A 17,939-nucleotide genomic window follows, 5' to 3' on the forward strand; every position below is an offset into this window, starting at 1 on the left:
TCATGTTTCAGGGATGGTGAAATAGCATCTATTGCAGTGATAATCCTGTAACTGTGTGCATATGCATGAAAACACCTATATATGAGAAACACTGGAATCCGCTGCGCACATTGGACATACAGACATTTCCTGATTGGGAAGCTGTTGTTGGTGACAGCCTTGTTGGCTTGGTGCTTTGGTATCACTTTAGATCCTGCAGTTTAGGGACTTGCCTACTTAGCCTGTGCCTCACGCCAACCCTGGTGAGACTATTAATTAACCATTTCATTCAATGTTTGTATTAAACATCTGGTGGGTACTGTGTAAGAAGAAAGCATACGATATGGGTTCTAGCTGAGATGCTCAAAGAAGATTAGGAGATGTAAGGTGGATTTCACTGTTAAATGAATGTGGACTAGTGTCATACAGGTATCTATGATACTTGCTCATTTCTTGGTAAAACCTGTAGGTGGAGTCCTGTCTTGCAAATCATAATGCCGTGTAAATTATTTTCTATTGGCAGAATGGTACGTGGGTATAGATGAGACAGAAACAAAGAGTCTCAATAACTAGTTGATAAAGGAGTTCTACAGAGATTCAATTTTCTTGCTTGTAATGAAGTTTGAAAATCCATTTTGCTGTTGTCGGAACTAACGTAGTATGCAAAACCAACGGTGATCAAGTCTGGTTTCCCATAAATGTCCCCTATGCACTTACAAAAGTGCGTATGAAAATAATTTGCTGGTTTAGGTAGTTGAGATTTTATTGGACCAAACACTTGCTCTTTATTCTCAATACGTTGGGAAATGTTTCTCTAACATCTGCTTGAATTCTTTCCTTGATAAGGAATCCGGACTATCTGATGATGTAGATGGGTTGGAGTGCATGTTTCACGTTTAGAAAACATTTCAAAGTTATGTACTCAACTGCAAAGTGTTTATACAGAGATGATTGAAGCCTCAATTTCATACAACCAGTGTCAGAGTTTTTTGCTTTGGACTGATGCATAGGATCTCCTAGAAACATCAAGATTTGGGCTCTTCTCTAAAATACTTTTAGAGTCTAAGGGTATTGAAATGTAGAGATTTTGGCCAACCCTTTAAAAAAAAAAAAATCTGCAGATTCTCTAGGAACTACAGGGGAACAGCCTCTTCTCGTTAAAGGAATCAGATTTTGAAACTACAAATTGGTGATACTTTAAGGAGGGTCCCATAGATAAAATGAAGCTCTGAGGGCCAGGAGATCTTGTTTGAATGCCCATCTCTGATTTAGTCTTTAATCTTAATCAAGTCATTCCAGATTTCTGAGTTTCAGTATTCCCTGCTTTAAAAAGGGAAGAAATGCACACAGTCTTCTTCATAAGATACTCAAAGAGACAAAACTTACCTGTTCTCCTTATTATTGTAGATAGTAGAATATTAGCAATTGGAAAATAGCACTTATCTGCAGTCATTTTTTTTTCCTGTATGGTTTTCCTGTCTGAATGATGAGCTATAATGAATATTGACATTTCTCTTCAAGTAAGTAAATCCATTCTTTCGTTGTTCACCAGCACTAAATAATACTATGAGAGGTGAATGGCTGTGAAGATAGTTTTAAACATTTGTTCATCTGTATTTGTAGGGACAGAGAGTTTTGTGATTTACCAAGTATTTTGCTATCTGAATAAACCCATCTTTTATATAGGAATACCAGTCAATTTTGTCAACAATTCAGTGTAATAACATTAAATAAATAAATATTTGTTTTCTTTCATTTAGGTTTAAAATATAGGAATTGGCCTGAAAATTGACCTTAGCTTTTTTTTTTACCTGAAGGTTATGATAAGCACACCAGAGTCAATAACCATCTGTTTGGAACTTAAACCTTCTAATTCATTCACCGAGAGAACTCAGCAGAGGGGCTAAAAGTTAAGACTCTTTTGTGCCTTCCTGAAAGGCTTGATTAAGCCTTGAGTGCAATTTCAGGTCAGCTGTGTTAGCCAGATTGTTTTTTCCAGCAGACGAGATTGGCTGTAGCAGCTGATTGATGTCCTCCTTGAGAGAAGAGCTGGAAATTGTTTCAATCTGTTGATCGGCATCACTGAATTCACATAACACTTTCTGAGCGTGTTCTTTCTTTATCTAGCTTATTCTAGCTTCATCTATTTGGTTTTTCTGTCTTTTTATCTCTGTCACTTTTAGTGGCTTCTTCACAGAGGTATTAGTAAAACCTTTGCAGCCATTGCATTGTACTTTCCTGCATTTCCCCTTGGAAGTCCTGTAGATGTCTCATGTATACTTCCTGGCAAGTTTGAACCCTCATCAGCAGTGAAAGGTGATGGGCCTGTGGGTCCAGTTTCCAGGTCCGATCCCAAATCACCCTGCTACTACCTGCAGTTCATTGAGGATTCATTCCAGAGCCTGTTGAAGATGGTGGAAAGATACCGCTAGCTTTTTGATCAAGTCAAAGTCTCTCTGGGCACCACCTGTAGAGTGGGGAGTGGTAATGATGCCATTAGATGTGCCACCTTCTTTTGGGGCACGTCTGCCTTGCCCGCTTCAGTACCATGTTATCCTTGAGTAAAGCAGTATGTGGTTCCACAGCCCACGGCAGCAGTTGTGTCCTGGGAACAACATTGCTGTGTTGATGCAGTGTAACACTTCCACTGTCAAAGAGAGAAGGTTGTTCAGCTTGGGGGCCAGACCGCACCACTCAGTTACACTGATGTCATTGCTAGCTCTTTTAGAGCTGCTTGAATATCTCTATTGCATCCTACAGACACGTCTTTCCTATTTGAAAAGTAAGCTCTTCAGAACAAGGACAGTCTCTTGGTACAAGTATACATGTGTGTCTCGTGCCAGGAACGTTATCTGAGCTTAAAAGATAATCTGAGTCAGTGAACATACTTCAACTTGGTGTGCAAATTAATACAAGGAGGATGTCCAAACGATTATCGTATGTGATTGAGAGCAGGACTCCTCAGCTCTATTATTGTGTCTAGCACCTAATGAGTTATTTTAGGCATATACCACGGCTTTTAAATCGTCAATTTATCTTTCAGCTTTTGATAAAGTGGATCTAATAACCCTTGCTGTAGAGGAGTTTTTTGATAAAAAGTGATTGTTTTCTAAAGTGCTTTGAGAGCCTGGAGAAAGGTATTAGTGTAAGTAGTACATTAATATTTATATCTAATCTAGGAATTATTTTTAAATGCAATTTAAACCTCATTGGGATTTTCTTTTTTAGGATCTTCTCCCTGTGGTAAGTATTGGGCATATCACTCAAATTATGGCCGATGTATTAGTAGAAGAAATGAAAAGAGTCTCTGGTGCTTCTTCTTTGGGGCGTTTTCAGCTCACTTGCAAAATGCTTTTGTCTTTCAGATGAAGATTCTGATTCATACTCTCCTCGTTATTCCTATTCTGAGGACAGTAAGTAATTCACATTTCTTGTGTAATTTGTTAAACAGAAAGGGCATGTAAAGCATGTATTTATTTGCCTCCTATCCAGTTCACCAATATTCCTATATTTGACTTATCCTACAGGCAGAACCCAGCTTTCAGTTCCCCGCTCCAAGAGTGAGACGGACAATATTGATTCAGAGAAGGTTGTTAAGAGGTCTGCCACTTTGCCACTGCCAAACCGTACTTCATCACTGAAATCAAGCCCAGAAAGGTGACCTGAACGGAGATATATTTGGATCAGTTACTGGAAGAATCGCTGAAAGCTGTGAATGGGAAGGGAACAAAGGTGGAAGCTTTAGGTCCACAACTCCAGTTAAACTTTTGTGGGGAAGCAGAGATGTAGTTTTGACTCTGACTCTTCTACTAGGCAGCAGTGAACTCCTTCATTGCCACAGCACAGTCCCCCATTTTGTCTGTCTTTTTTTACCAGGCATCGTACAGTCTGTTGCATAGTTTCCTGCCTGGGTGAGGAGTGTTTCCCTGCGTGTCATGCCTATACAGTGCCTACCACAGAGGCACAGTGGAAACTCTTGGCTCAGTGTGACACTGTAAAGGCACCTCAGAATACAAGCAAGTAGCAATAATTGTGGAGAAGCAAAATTTGGATTTATGTTGAGCCTTGGTAACGTTACATTGTCCATCTCTGAGGAGTCCCACCCATATGAACTTCATTGGAAGTAGGTTCTAGTTAGCTGTGTCATTTCTGATCTTTCAAGATTACTTCCCTCCTGATTTTTTGCTTTGGTTATTACCATGTATTTTAAACCTCTTTGTAACAGTAAAGAATGTGTTTACCAAATGAAGGGAAAGCAGAATGGGCAATGAGTATTTTATGTCCTGCTGAATTCTCCTCGCTCTTGAACGGCTCCTCCCTCCCTCACCAACTTCCACATGCTCTTAATGTTTTTCACTTGCTGCCTCAAATGACCAATGCCACAATTTGAGATTGCTAATTCAGCGAGCATCTCAGGCCATTGGATCAGGAGACAAAGTTTGCTGATAGAACATGTCTTCCTTACGCAGGAATTGAAGGCATGAGAAAACTCTTGCAAGTGAAAGGATTACAATAATTAGTGCTTCCTATTATCTAGTGACAAAACAGTGTTTCACCAGGGAGGAGTTTCTCTGGGGTTGGAATCTTAAGCAATCAAGTTTATTCTAGACAACAGAGATCAACCTTGTTGAAATTTGTACACTGTTTGTAGGCCAGTCATTTTGGCTATCATCTAGCCTTACTGTAATAAATAAATAAATAAAAATCTAAATTGGTTGTCTCTGTCTCTCCTGAGCCAGTGGAGAGAGTTTGGGCAACTCAGGGGGTTGTTCCTGTCCTAAACCAGGTCAGTAGGGTAAGTGGGAGAAAACCTGGAGCAGCAGTTTTGGTTAGTTGCCTCACTTATGTTTGGTGAATGCTAGGTGCGATGAATCCACATACAATATTGCCCATCAAAAGGAACATATCAAGAGCAAGATCAGAATTAGTTTACCAGCTTAAATGGCCTGATTTCTGGGCTTTTTCAGGGGCATTGGTTATTCTGCATGATACGTTTGAATATATTTTCAGAGGAGCTGGACATTGTAGGATATGGATCCTGAATGCTTTGTGACTAATATTGTCCGAGCTGTGCCAGTGTGGACACTGCACAAAATTATAGTCAGTGGACTGTTCTTAGCCATCTTTAGATGTACCAGTCTGAGATAATTGGTTCATGTCTCTAGAAAAGACCCCCTCTTGGACCCCAGAGTGCCCCCAGAATCCAGAGCAGTAGTAGTCAAGTCATCAGTGATGTGGCCAAAATGAAGAAGTTTAGCAAAAGAGATTTAATCTGAGTTCGGCTCAAAGTTTGGACATGTTCATATTTGTGAGCTTAGTTGAAGCCCATCACTAAGCTATTTCCAATCAGGGAAGATACAGAAGTCTGGAATTTTATTGAAGAAACCCCCTCTGCTCCAATGGTTTCAGCAGCTGAGCTGTGTCAAACTCTGCCTGCTATAGATAAGCAAATATATGCCCGGAGCCCTATCTGAATTGTTCCTCTTGCAGCAGGCTCCTTTCCTAGATTAAAAAAAGGACCCTGATTAAACCAGGATTAACAGGGAAAGGCGCCTGTCAAAAGGAAGTGCTTGTCTCCACGGAAACCACAATGTTTTGGGTTAATTGATGTTTCTTTCCTCAGGACTGACTGGGAGCCTCCAGACAAGAAGGTGGACACCAGAAAATACCGTGCAGAGCCCAGGAGCATTTATGACTATCAGCCAGGGAAGTCCTCGGTTCTGAACAATGAAAAGATGGTAATGTTTGTTTTATCCTAGTTTGTGGTTTTATCCTGTAATTGTAAAATACTCCCCAAGTGCTTGTCCAGTTCCATTCTGATAGAATTCCTTATGCTTACATTGCAGTGCTCATGTGATGTATTTCCTGTATATTTTGTTTTGAAAAATGTTTTGCATAACTTCCTAACATTTTTGTTCTCTATAAAGCAAGATCCGGGGGACTGAGAGGCTTCTTTCCTTTTGGACGTGTTGTTTTCTGTGTTACGTATGGATCACTAACCCTAGTTTTTAATCCACGTTTGACACTGTGACCTGTTCAGCAGCTGTTTTGCCAGCTGTACTTTTTCTAGGGCACAGCATTAGTTGATGCAGGAGGGTTGAAGGCATTATGCAACAAAGCAGGATGGTTCATTTTCTATGTTCCTCTGATGCTAAACCAAATGACTGATTTTTAGAGTGCCTGTAATGTGCCTCAGGGGATGCCTCTGAGGTGCATTAGGGTATGGCCGCCTCCCCTGGGCTGCTTTCTTCCTCAGCTGGATCTCACTTCTGTGGCAGGGGTAGCAGAACTGAATGTGGGCTGGCTCCCCAGCTACACCAGTGTGTAACCTGGAGTATCAATTGAGCTGTTACCAATTTCAGTTTGAATTAGTAGGTAATGCTGTGAATTGTGACAGCTAGGGGACATACAAAAGTCTCATTCCGCAGGCTTGGCTGAGAACACTTGGCAAGGGGCAGGGCAGAGAGGTGGTGCTAACCTTGTCAGCCACTCCTGCATAAATCACCACAGCTCACTTAAGGTGTCCTTCAGTGGTACAAGTGTGACATTAAGTACTAGAAAATACTGAATGAGGTTATTAGTGAATAGCCAGTTTGGTACTTAAAGATATAACTGTTCTATATAGACGTTAAATTGAAGGATTCAATTGGAAGTGCTAGTTGGATGTGAGATTCCAAATGTAAACTGGACTCTGCCTTAACAGCTCAGGCATTGATCCACGCATGGAGTAGGTAAAGGAATGGTTTTGAAAAACCTACCAAGGATTTTACGCTGAAACACAAGTGAACCACAATTTAAATCGATAGAAATGTAAGAATCAAGTCTGATCTGGGACCTGATGTTTCTCCTCGGTATTTTGGTGGGGTTTTTTTCCTTCCAAGTGCAATCAAGGTCCATCACTTTTTGAAGATCCTGCAACCAACTTCTTTTCACACCCATGTCCCTTCACTGACTTCAACGAAGTTGCTCCTGATAGGAGCATGATCCTAGTGCCTATTGAAATGGGCGATGGATGACTCTCTCTTGATCCTACTGGGTGTTGGCTCAGCCCATTAGAGAAGTGCCAGTGAGGAGTCGTTTGAACATGGTATGACAACTCCATTCCTGCAGTCCGTCCCGGAGCAAGATTTCTGATGGCTTCAGTGGCAATTTTGTGTCATGGTAAACAGCTAAGATTAAACCTTGTGGCAAAAGGCCTGCTTCATCTGTGTACTTAAGCCTTTGCGAAAGGTCTGACATCACCAGTGGCACTGTTTACATGTTCGGACTTCATCAAGTACTTAATTGAGCTGTTGAATCGAAGTCTAAAAGCCACAAGCAGGACCATCATCAGCATAACTGAGAAAAATTGTACAGATCGCATCAAAGACAAGAAGAATGTGATAGCTGTGTTACTTCCAATGTTATTTTTTGAGCTTTAATTTCAAGCCATAGATCACAGAAGAAAGTAGGTCTTGAAATAGTGCCTTCATGGTCTCCATCAGTCTCATTAAATACAACAGTAATACAGTGGTTAGTGACTAGATCTTTCAAGGAGGCCGCAGGAGGTTTGTAGATTATCTCCTGGTAATCACACCCAGAGCTGTGACTATCAGAATCCCAATCCAAAACCACTTCAGAGCAATGAAGAGCCTCCCATTGACGTCAGCGGCCTTTTTGTTTTATGTAAAGGCAGTTGTATAACAAGATGAGTACTTTCAGTTGGAGTGCAATAAAGAAAAAAATTGAGGTGTTGCTTCTATTTTGCCTTTAAGAAATAGCCAAATCTTCATCCAGGCCATCGGAGATCAAACACGATGTAGCCATTTGTCTTTCAGATTGAAGCGTTGCCCCTCTTTCAGCATCAGTCCTGAGCTCTTGTCCTAGAGCTTTTTTTGTGAAGCCTAATGACTTGTGGCAGAGTCTGGGACATCTAGCAAAGCCCCACACTGTTGGGAACTCCCCCCTGCCTCAGTAACCCCATCACAGGACAGTTTGCATCAGGATACTTTGTGTTGGCCCTCTGTGCATGTGTGGCTCATGGCTTGCTGTGACGGAGCACTTGGGATCGCGCTGGCATATCAGACATAATGTATTTATATTTTTAATGCACTAAGATCCATTATGTCTAAGGCTAGGTACACTGAAATGCAAGAGTTAACTACATGTCATTTGGGGAGTGGCACCTCATAACCCTCAGCAATGGACTTTATTCTCTTATCTCACCTGTAGTGTTGTTAAACAGCTACAACTGTTTCAACTTTTTTTGTTTCGTTAAAACAGATTGTGTGAACAAAAGGGAATTTTCTTTTGAACTGTACTGTTTTCTGTCCTGTCCGATTTTCCTTTGTTGTAGTTTTGTCTGATTCTCTAACATTTATTTGTGAAGAAACAGGTAATATTGTCTCTCTGTTCATCCCTTCAGAGGTCTTTCAGGAACGCGCTCTCTCTGACTTGTGTCTCCTTTGATTTAGAAAACCACCTTTCACTCTGTTTGCAGTGTGTAGAACAGGGTTTCTCACATATTCATGTGCTGTTAAAGATGCAGTGTTTGGTTCAGGTCTCACTGAATCTCTCTTTTTTAACCAAATGAAGATTAAAAGAAATTTTTAAAGTACATGCAGCTTTGGACTCGGTGGAAGTGTCTGACAGTAGGACTGAGGGACTGGTTGACTCCGAGCTCTTCCATTAAGTCTCCCTGTGACTCTGGGCAAGCTGCATAATCTCTCTCTGTGTGGGTCTCCTGATCTGTAAAATGCAATTCATTCATATTCATGTTGCTCACAATGATGCCATTAGGCTTAACTGATGTTTACAAAGCAGTTCATGGCCTTTGTGAGAGAGGTGCTATAGGAATTCCAAATTATAAGGCTAAATATCTACATTTTAGAATGGAAACCATGGGATCTGCATCTCTAACAGTCCCTTTCCGTTTATTCTTTGCATAATGTTATCCTTCTCTTTCTTCCATTCCCCTATCACCAACTCCTTTAGACTCGGGATATAAGCCCAGAAGAGATAGATTTAAAGAATGAACCTTGGTATAAATTCTTTTCGGAATTGGAGTTTGGGAAACCGGTAAGTTTGATAGTTGCGATGACCAATGAAGTCAACCTGCTTTTTTTTTTCTTTTTTTCTTTTTTTCTTTTTTTTTAAATGATTGTCACATCTCTTTGCTAGGCCCTAAACCTGGAACAGCTGCCTTACTCATTTAAAAATGTGATTGTTCATAACATCATCCCGGTACTGATGTAAAGCAGCTGTTCTGTGACCACTTTAAGTATTTTGAAGCCATTTACACACATTCCCCACCTTCCGGCCATATGTATCAACAAGGCAATATTTTTTCACACACCATAGTTCAAACCCATTTTTGTTGTTAATGTTAGAAGTAATGCCCTGTTCTCATTATTGAAAGTCCTTATTCAAAGCCGTTATTCTCCCTCTGCCTAACAAGATCTAGGATGGCTGACAGGTAGCTTTAAGTCAAGGAGAATCACTCATTTATTCCTGGCCTTGGCTTGTAAACTGTGGGTCAGTAATTTCCAGCTACCCACAAACAGATCATGACCCTGTTTCCTGCTCAGTTCCTTATGCGTGGAGCTGCCTGTTGCCTAAATGGGGTGCATCAGTCTGTGTTGAATAGCCCTTGCCATTCCCTGAAACCAAAGGAGTCTGAGAACAGTGTGCTTTCTTTCCAAATGGAGCCGTGTTGCTATGTGTGGGGAGAAGAAAAAAAAAAAAGCCTTGATTTCCCACTCTGGAAGAAGATGAAGCAAAGCTTAATTATTCAATAGGACAAAGGACATTTTGATGGAGGGAACACATCAGTGGTCATGGCTACTGGAAAAAATGTGACTTTAAAGCATTTTATGGCCTGGTTCTTACTGATTAAACACTATTAATTTCATTATTAAATACTGTTTAATAAGCTACTCTTACTGCACCAGAGGGTCACTGTCAGCCTCTCACATCTATTCAAGTATAGTGGTTGTTTCTCGTTTCTCCTTGAGGTCAATTGCCAAATGCCCATGCACACCATTTTTGAGTGCTGCTGAGATTTCCCTGCATGTACAAAAAACCCAAAATACATTTTAAGGTTCAATGCTAGTTTCAAAGGCAATTGCACATGGACACCAGAGGGCAGGTTTTCTTTAAATCTAGTCTCTGTCCTCTGTTTTCACAGAAGTGACAAAATTCTTCTGCATAGAATGTAACTGCCTGAGGTTGGGTGCCCAGTCTGATCTCATCATAAAAATAATGTAATTCTTGCTGAAAAACAGACACGTACAGTGGCTGGGTAGTCTGTTCTGTCATAGAAAACTATGTTTTATAGCTATGGACCTTCCATCGTAAGCTAAAAAAGGACCTTCAACAGTGTTTGAGATGAGACCCCATAACTTTTAGGCAGTAGAAGTCACCTCACTGAGGCTCTCAAGTGATGTCAGTCTAAGGATTTAACCCCTCACAAGTTGTCATGGTTTAAGATTTCCACAAAGTGAGAAGAAACCTGCTTCTCTTGCTGCCATGTAATTAATAGCCATATGTTCTTGCAATGAATGAAGGTTTGTCATCTCTATGATCCTTCAAGTTAGTGTAAGTTAATGGAAAATGTGTCAGAGAAAGGAGAACATTTATGCCCTCAGGCCTTTCTGGAAGTCAGGGTATAGCTGTTCCTTAGAAGTGTGTGTTTGTGCTTTTAGTCATGCAGCCTTGGCCTTACTTCAGAAGAGGGCATCTCAGGCTGCACCAGCAATCCATCTCTCGTTCAGCAGAGCGTCTGTTCTGGTGACAAGTTCCCCACCTTGCTCGGGGCACTGTTGTTAAGGGCTGCTTTCTTACAGCTTGCCTTGAAATGATATCCCATGTCAACGTGCTCTAGCTCAAAAGCCACAGAACTATGCTCCCTGATCAACTATGCCAACCCATGAACGGGGTACTATGTACATAGTGCTTTGCTGTTACATCAGGCACTTGGATTGAGGATGTCATCTCAGACTTTTATAGCTACCTGCTCTGAAACCTGACAGAAATTCAGCAAAGCTCCCTCTGAGCTTCGTCACCAGAGCCAAAAGAGCATGCTTTATGTAGCTTTGCTTACTCAGGTCACAAGAGGACCAGATTTTTGTGACCAGCTAGTGGCTAAGCCCCATGCCTAATCAGAGCGTTTTAACTGACATTTACTAGTGCCTGGGATTTTCAAAGATTCTCTGTTTGTCCCAGCTTTTTTTTCCAATGCTGGAGATAAAGTGTAGCTCTACAGGATGATTTCCCCTGGCTTTATGACTTTATTTGCAGCTATATGACGTGGGCAGGAAAATCCTTGGTAAAAGGGAGCACAGGATTCTTGTGAGCCTGTGGGTGTTGCTCTCTATACACATCAGAATGACCAGGACGGGGCTTTCCCCATTGAGGAAAGCACATGCACTTCCTAGGGCAGCTGAAGCAACACTTTGCTGGACCAGCATCCCAGGTGCATTTCTAGGCAGCTCTGTGGACAGGCGCGTGCCCTGCAGACAGGTAGATCAGTCTCTGCAGCACGGATGCTTTTTCAGTGTGCTGCTGAGACTGAATCCCCACACGTTCCTTCCTTGGAGCCCATCAACAAAACTTGACGTTCAGGCAGTCTAGAGCTCAGTTGTCTTCCATTGTGATTGCGGGATCACACACATGGGCACTTTGTCCCAGCCCTTCCTGAGACAGCACTAAGCAAGCTCTTTGCTATAAACAGAGAAGCAGGGGGGCTGGAAAAAGGGGTGCATGTCCTGCCTTCTCACCTCCTTCCCTCCAGTTTGTCCCTCCGAATCTCAAACCTAACTCTTTGCAGCCCCATCTACCTACCTGCAGCTGCTGATCTGATGGATAAGAAATAGGTGTTTACAGTGTTTGCAATCCACGCAGCGGCTGTCCAAATGTAGAAGTGGGCTGGATTCAAACTACAGGTCCAGGCAGTCTAGAAACCTGAAGGAATTTGGACCAAGACCCAAGTGCTGTAGCTCAGTCTCACCTTTGATAGACTGACACTGGGAGATTCCCTGTCAGAGACGATCTAGTCACAGAAGTCAGTGTGGGCATGTAGGATGATGCTAAGCTTGCCAACCAACAGAGGTTATTTTTGTTTGGAAACAGAGCAAACGTATTCTGATTTCACAAAGTAAGAACAAAGTCTCTTTAAGCATGTCAGTGAGAGGTGCATATCTGGTGAAATGAGGATATTAGCATGGTATTATTTGGATAGGAGTGTCAGGGCAAAGGTCTTTCACTTTGAATAATCCTCCCTGATATTTACTTGTGCATCCAAACAGGAAAATCCTATTTTGAAATTGGCGCCTTCACCAATAGGATAAATTTTAAATAACTAGTTCCCAAACCTCCATGTGTCCCACTTTCTCCACCAAAACCCCCCACAAACAAACCCCCAAACCAGTGAAATAAAAAATAACAACTCTGCATTCTCATTGCCCCACAATGCCACCACTGGAAATTCAGCCATTTGTTCACATGGTATGTATCCATAGGCTGGCGGGGGTGGGAAAGATTCTCCCTGTTCTTTATCGAAGGCCCTTGTTTTACCCTTTCCTTTTGAAAAGAAGAATGAGCAAAACAAATGCTTTTTATGACTGTGTGGTTTTTTTCCCCATTTTGTTTTGGTTTTGTGTTAAGAATGCTTTAACCACCAGCTGTGGGCTCCCTCTAGAGAGTCCAAAATCCCTTAGAGCACCTTGCAAAAATAAAAAATTTCCTCAAACACTACTGAAAACAGCCCCTCCCAGACTGCATGTATGCTCCCTTTTGCCTCCCATGATCTCTTGATATTTGTGCTATAGCGGATTTATCCCTCTTTCTATCTCTCTTTCTCTGTTGTGGTTTGTTTTTTTTTTTTATTTCTTTTCAGTGTTGATGCAAATCCCCTATTGTATTCCCCCTCTGTTCTAATCCGGTTTCCATATTCTCTGTGATGTCTTTCCTTATCTTCATTTCCTCATTTCCTTCCTCTGCTTTCCATCAGCCTCCAAAAAAGATTTGGGATTATACTCCTGGAGATTGCTCTATCCTTACTAGAGAGGATAGAAAGGTAATTGTGTCTCACGTACGTTGTACTACAGCATCTAGCGCGTATGTATGTGTGTATGTGATTTTTTTTTTTTTTTTTTTTTGTAGCACTGCTTGGGTTTTGTGTGCTTGTGAGTGATTTTTTAATTGGGTTTGAGCTCATTAGCCTAACAATTAAGTAGCTAGTAAATTGATTTAATAAACAATTCTTAAAGCATAATCAGCCATAATTTAGAGTGGTGGTTTTGCTATCTTGACTTGCAATGATAATTATACTAACAGCATATTGCATATTGTTACAGTATTTTTTTTTTTTTACAGGTGGGTTTTATAACTTTATGGTTTGTAGAATTAGATTCTAGCAGGCCTGTGCATCTCTTAATTTTGAATGTTAAATGCCTAAAACTATTTCCTCTGTAATGATTGAAACATGATTAATTACTAGTGAATTTCTGTGTATTGTCCATACCATCTTTGTCTTTTTTCAATTAAAAAGGCTCGCTTTTTTTTTTTTCAAAATTAACATTCCTTTGGTTTCCCCTAACCCTAAGCATTATTTTCCCATTCTTCTTCTCCTTCTTTAACCAGACTGATCTAGAAAAAGACCTCTACCTCTACCAGACTGAGTTAGAGGCAGATTTAGAAAAAATGGAGAAGCTTTATAAAGCGCCACATAAAAAGCCACAGAAGGTATTTCCTATTCTTTTCATGCTGCCAATCCCTGTTTCCAAACTCTCTGCTCTAATCTATTCACTGCTGGATGATTATTAAATGAGGTTGGGATAAATAATGGTTCTGACCGTTCTGACTGCATGGCTTGCTGTGTCGCTGTCAGAAATAATAGAATGTGATGCTGAGAATCCGGCTTGAAATCCATTTCAGATACAGTGATTTCCTCTCTCCCCCATTCCCTTTCAGCTGCCCCCCACCCCCGTCCCCCTTTAGGGTTTTGAGTTCAGTGTCTGCAAAAAAACCCTCTCTATTTTTCACATGAATAGGCAGCAGCAATCAGCTTAAAATTCTTGGTTGGCGTCACGTCATCATCTCGTGCCTTTCAAGCGTGTTGCCATCTACGCTCCCTTCATACAAGCCCTGCTCTCTGCTAGGAGCTCACGCCTACCCAAGATTTGGATATCCCCAAGAGATTTTACACAATTTTCCTTACGCTGCACCTTGCCATGGCCTTCTAGGGCAGGTCAGCTGCTGCTGCTGTTTTCAGGGTCTGCAGGACCCCAACCGTGAAATGATAGATTAATTTGGTAACATGCCATTTTTTCTATTTTTTTCTGCTGTTGATTTTTTTTGAAGCTGCGGCATTTCACCAGGACTTGAAAGAGCTGCTTTTTCAAACCCAAGATTTGCTTTTTCCTCCTGCATAGGAATCCTCAGATAGATAAGGGGACACCTAATAGAGCATTTACTCTAAAATTGCCTTCAATTTTTTAAATAATGTGCCTAGGAACTGTTAGATGGATTTAAAGCAAGCGGATAAGAACTGGCTTTTGCTATTGAACCTGTGCAGCTGGCGTTGCTTTTCTTAAGTAAGGAAACTGAACTGAAACATTGCCTTTTCTTGTTAGTGCTTTGATATTTTTTTGAACGCTGAGGAATGTATTGTGCTGCAGAAATGTAATATACCTTTAAAGCAAAGGCGGGCAGTGACCGGTTGGGGGAAAAGCTTGGGGAAATAATTATGAGCATGTGTCTCCTGGTCGTGGCCCAGCTGGTTATCTCTTCTTGCTTTTGGCTTTATTCACAATGACTCATTTGCAGACAAAAGAATAGGCGCTGCAAAAAGGCATCGGCTGTGCTAAAAACCTGTCACTGCCCTGAAGGAACTCAGGAAAATTGTCGCTTTTCTGCAAAGACACTGACAGCTTAAATTGCATTTAGACTTAAACCTCAATGTCTCCTAAAGGCTAATATTCAAGCAATAGATGGAAAATTACTTAAGCAAGCCTTTTTGTTTCTCCTCACATGTAAGTGTGTATCAATGACTCCTTTGTTTGGACTTTTGCAGAATACAGCAGGTGTTACTCCTCTGGAAACTTCCACAGACCATTCTTCCTAGTAAGTTTTCCAATTGCTTTTTGATATCTCTTTTGCAATCTGAGGGCACGTCGGACAGGGTTTAGGGCATTGGAAATGGGTTGGCTTTATTTTTTGGTGATGGATATAGACAAATGCATGTACTAGGAGAATTATACATGTGCTTTAGATGAGTCCAGGTACAATATCTGCTCTTTGATCTTGAATGAATTTTGAAGTGATTACATGGGTGATTGCATTGTCTAGATAAGAATTGCTGATTGTGCTAGGCAGTGACTTTAAAAAAAAACCAAACTGACCTTTAACTCCATCTTGATGAAGTTTGCAAATTGACTGTAACTTCATGCAAGTAACCTTATTGCGTGGAATAAACAAAGTTTGTTTCTGTTACACACGTATGATAGATTGGCTCCTGTTAGATATTCCCAGTTATGCGCACCAGATCAAAAGGATGCTATTGATGGAAGGCAAAAATTTTCCAGCTTCCAGGAAGGGAACAGTGGTAGCAGTAACGATATTTCTCAAAGATCTAATATGGCATTGCTTTTCTGGAGGAATATATAATAAACAGTATACTCTGTCTAAATGAGTTGTAGATGGAGCTGGTTTGTTTTAAAAGAGGAACACAAAAAAATCCAAACCCCAGAGAAAGATGCTGAGCTGTGTTGAGTTACTCGAGCCGTGGAGCCAGCTCCCACTGCGAACCTGCTGCTCCTTGTAATTGGACTGAATGCTTAATGTTGTCTGTAGGCACAGTGATCCCCTCGGCGTGGATGGTTTGTTAGGAAAGGCATGTTCTTCTCCAGATGCGCATTAATAGCGCATGTGTTCACGTGTGTTCACCGCCCCTCTGGGGCTGCCTTTAGAGGTCTCCTGTACTTTCAACTCAGTTCCCTTCTGTCTGTGTTCATTCTGCTGGGAAACTCATACACTGCTACATTTTGTCGGTTGCTCCTATGACTGTTTAGTTTTGTTTTGGTAGGGAGAGAGCAATAAAATAAATGGAAATCTCAGAGATTAGCATAAAAGAATAGCTTATATTTGCCAAAGTCTGGTAAGGTTTCCACCCACAGCACCACTGTGCCCTTTCTGACGCCACCCAAAGCATGCAGGAGTTGCCAGCATCTGAGCCAGTGGAGGGGAAGCAACCTGGGTAGGCTGGGAATGGGACGCAACAGCGAGGCCCAGTGGAGTCACACATTCTTCCCTGCCCTGCCTTTAGAGAGCAGGGAGAAAGGATACCTGGAGTTTATTGTCTTTTTTGCAGTGTTGCTCTTCCCTCCGTTCACCTAATTCTGGTCTTGCAGACTGCCTTGGCCCCCACAGTACTGCTTGCTGGCCCTAATGAGGGAGCAACCGGTAAAGGGACTCTGCCAAATGCCTCCTCTCTCTCCCCCAGGTGTATTCCCAAAGGAGGATAATTTTAACCCTTTGGTTTTTAACAACTAGGCTAAAATGTTTTTACCTCCCAGGTGAGGAACCTCAGGGCACTTGTTATTCCCTGCAGCAACTGGCAAGGCTTCCTCGGGAACCTGACAAAGAGAAGCACTGGGATAACCCCCATAAGACACAACAGCTCTGTAGCTATGGGTCTGTTTGAGCATTGCCTAGGTTGAAAAAGTGATGGTATTCTCTTTCTCTGTTGTGGTGCTTTTCACAAACTTTTACTCCAGAAAGTAATTTATGGGACCACATATGACCTGGTTTTCCTTGTCCAGAAGATAAAATCTTCTTTGTGATCCAGACGTTGTGTAATTCCACCTCCATAGCCAGTCCTCTGATGTGTTTGAAAGCTTTCTCTTTACCCCATAAGTACAGCGTCTATCCAGAATAAACAGATGCATGTACAAATTTATCCGCAACAAGCAGGCGTAACCACAAGCATTTCCACACTGACATAAATTTGAATCGCTCCTGGATATCAGAATATAAACCAGCTTTCAAAATGTTTCCATGAATTGGCAAATGCCCTGGTTTTTTTATTTTTTTCAAACTTTCCAGCAGTCATGCTTTGGCCCCAGAATAGCTTTGTGTGAGACTGCATCTTATTCTGAAGAGCCTGGTTGAACACATGAACTGATATCACATGAGCGTAGCATTTAGGAAAACATTGTCTGCCTGATTGATACCAGGACACTCAGCAAGTCTTTTGTACCTGGAAAGGCCATTTATACCATGGCATTGTGGTTATTTTTTTAGAGAGAAAACAGTGAAATCTAGAAATCAGATGGAGGGGCATACTTGTGCTTAGATTCATGACTGAGGAAAGGGATTTGTAAAAAATGTCTAGTCTTTAAAGGCCTAAGAAATTAAAATTATACTCATTTTAACAGCATTTTGCTTATATATCTGCATGGTAGACCTAGCGTCCAGGATTTTTCATTCCCTTTAGTGGAAGCCTGAGGCAGAGCTGAGCAGAACTGTGCACATCTGGGAATTTCTTTGGCATTTAAAACCGTAGTGTCTATAGCCCCGTACCATTGCTTCTCTGCATGGTCCCTCACTGATAGGCTTGAGAAATTGCTCTGGGAGTCTTGAACTATAGTGTTAACTGGGAGGCTGAACTGGTTGAGATGAACTCCTGAGCAGCTGTGCTTTGTAGCCAGGGGACAGGCATGGCTAGTGTTTAAGGAGAGAGGACTGGGAGCTGGAAGACATTTGTGCTACTTCCAGCTAGCCACTGAATTTCTTTGTGTCTGCAAAGAAATCGTGCATCTGCTCTGTGACTCTCTTGCCTCATCTGTAAAATAAAGGAGGAGTGCTTTCCTGCCGCCTGTTTTCTGGGGGACTGAGCTGGGAGAGTTCCCTCAGGTGGAGAATGCTACGATAGTGCCAAACCTAGAACATTATCGCAGTGTATTCATAACCTCTTCATTCAG

At 41.5% G+C, this 17,939-nt stretch overlaps 1 protein-coding gene across 46 annotated transcripts in view; it reads left to right on the top strand.

Moving 5' to 3' along the window:
* SORBS1 (sorbin and SH3 domain containing 1) overlaps window positions 1-17,939 on the top strand; it is a 176,084-nt gene that overhangs the window by 132,108 nt on the left and 26,037 nt on the right. For 43 of the 46 annotated variants that reach the window (XM_076338541.1, XM_076338542.1, XM_076338543.1 and 40 more), the window contains 7 exons: window positions 3,345-3,392; window positions 3,507-3,636; window positions 5,603-5,717; window positions 8,953-9,036; window positions 12,968-13,033; window positions 13,600-13,701; window positions 15,032-15,081. In XM_076338541.1, coding sequence (XP_076194656.1) covers window positions 3,345-3,392; window positions 3,507-3,636; window positions 5,603-5,717; window positions 8,953-9,036; window positions 12,968-13,033; window positions 13,600-13,701; window positions 15,032-15,081 — 595 coding nt within the window. The remainder of the gene's footprint in view (window positions 1-3,344; window positions 3,393-3,506; window positions 3,637-5,602; window positions 5,718-8,952; window positions 9,037-12,967; window positions 13,034-13,599; window positions 13,702-15,031; window positions 15,082-17,939) is intronic. The other 3 variants (XM_076338531.1, XM_076338534.1, XM_076338540.1) reach the window with 3 other exon arrangements.

This window comes from Aptenodytes patagonicus, chromosome 5, assembly GCF_965638725.1.
Source record: "Aptenodytes patagonicus chromosome 5, bAptPat1.pri.cur, whole genome shotgun sequence".
Taxonomy (NCBI): Eukaryota; Metazoa; Chordata; class Aves; order Sphenisciformes; family Spheniscidae; genus Aptenodytes; species Aptenodytes patagonicus.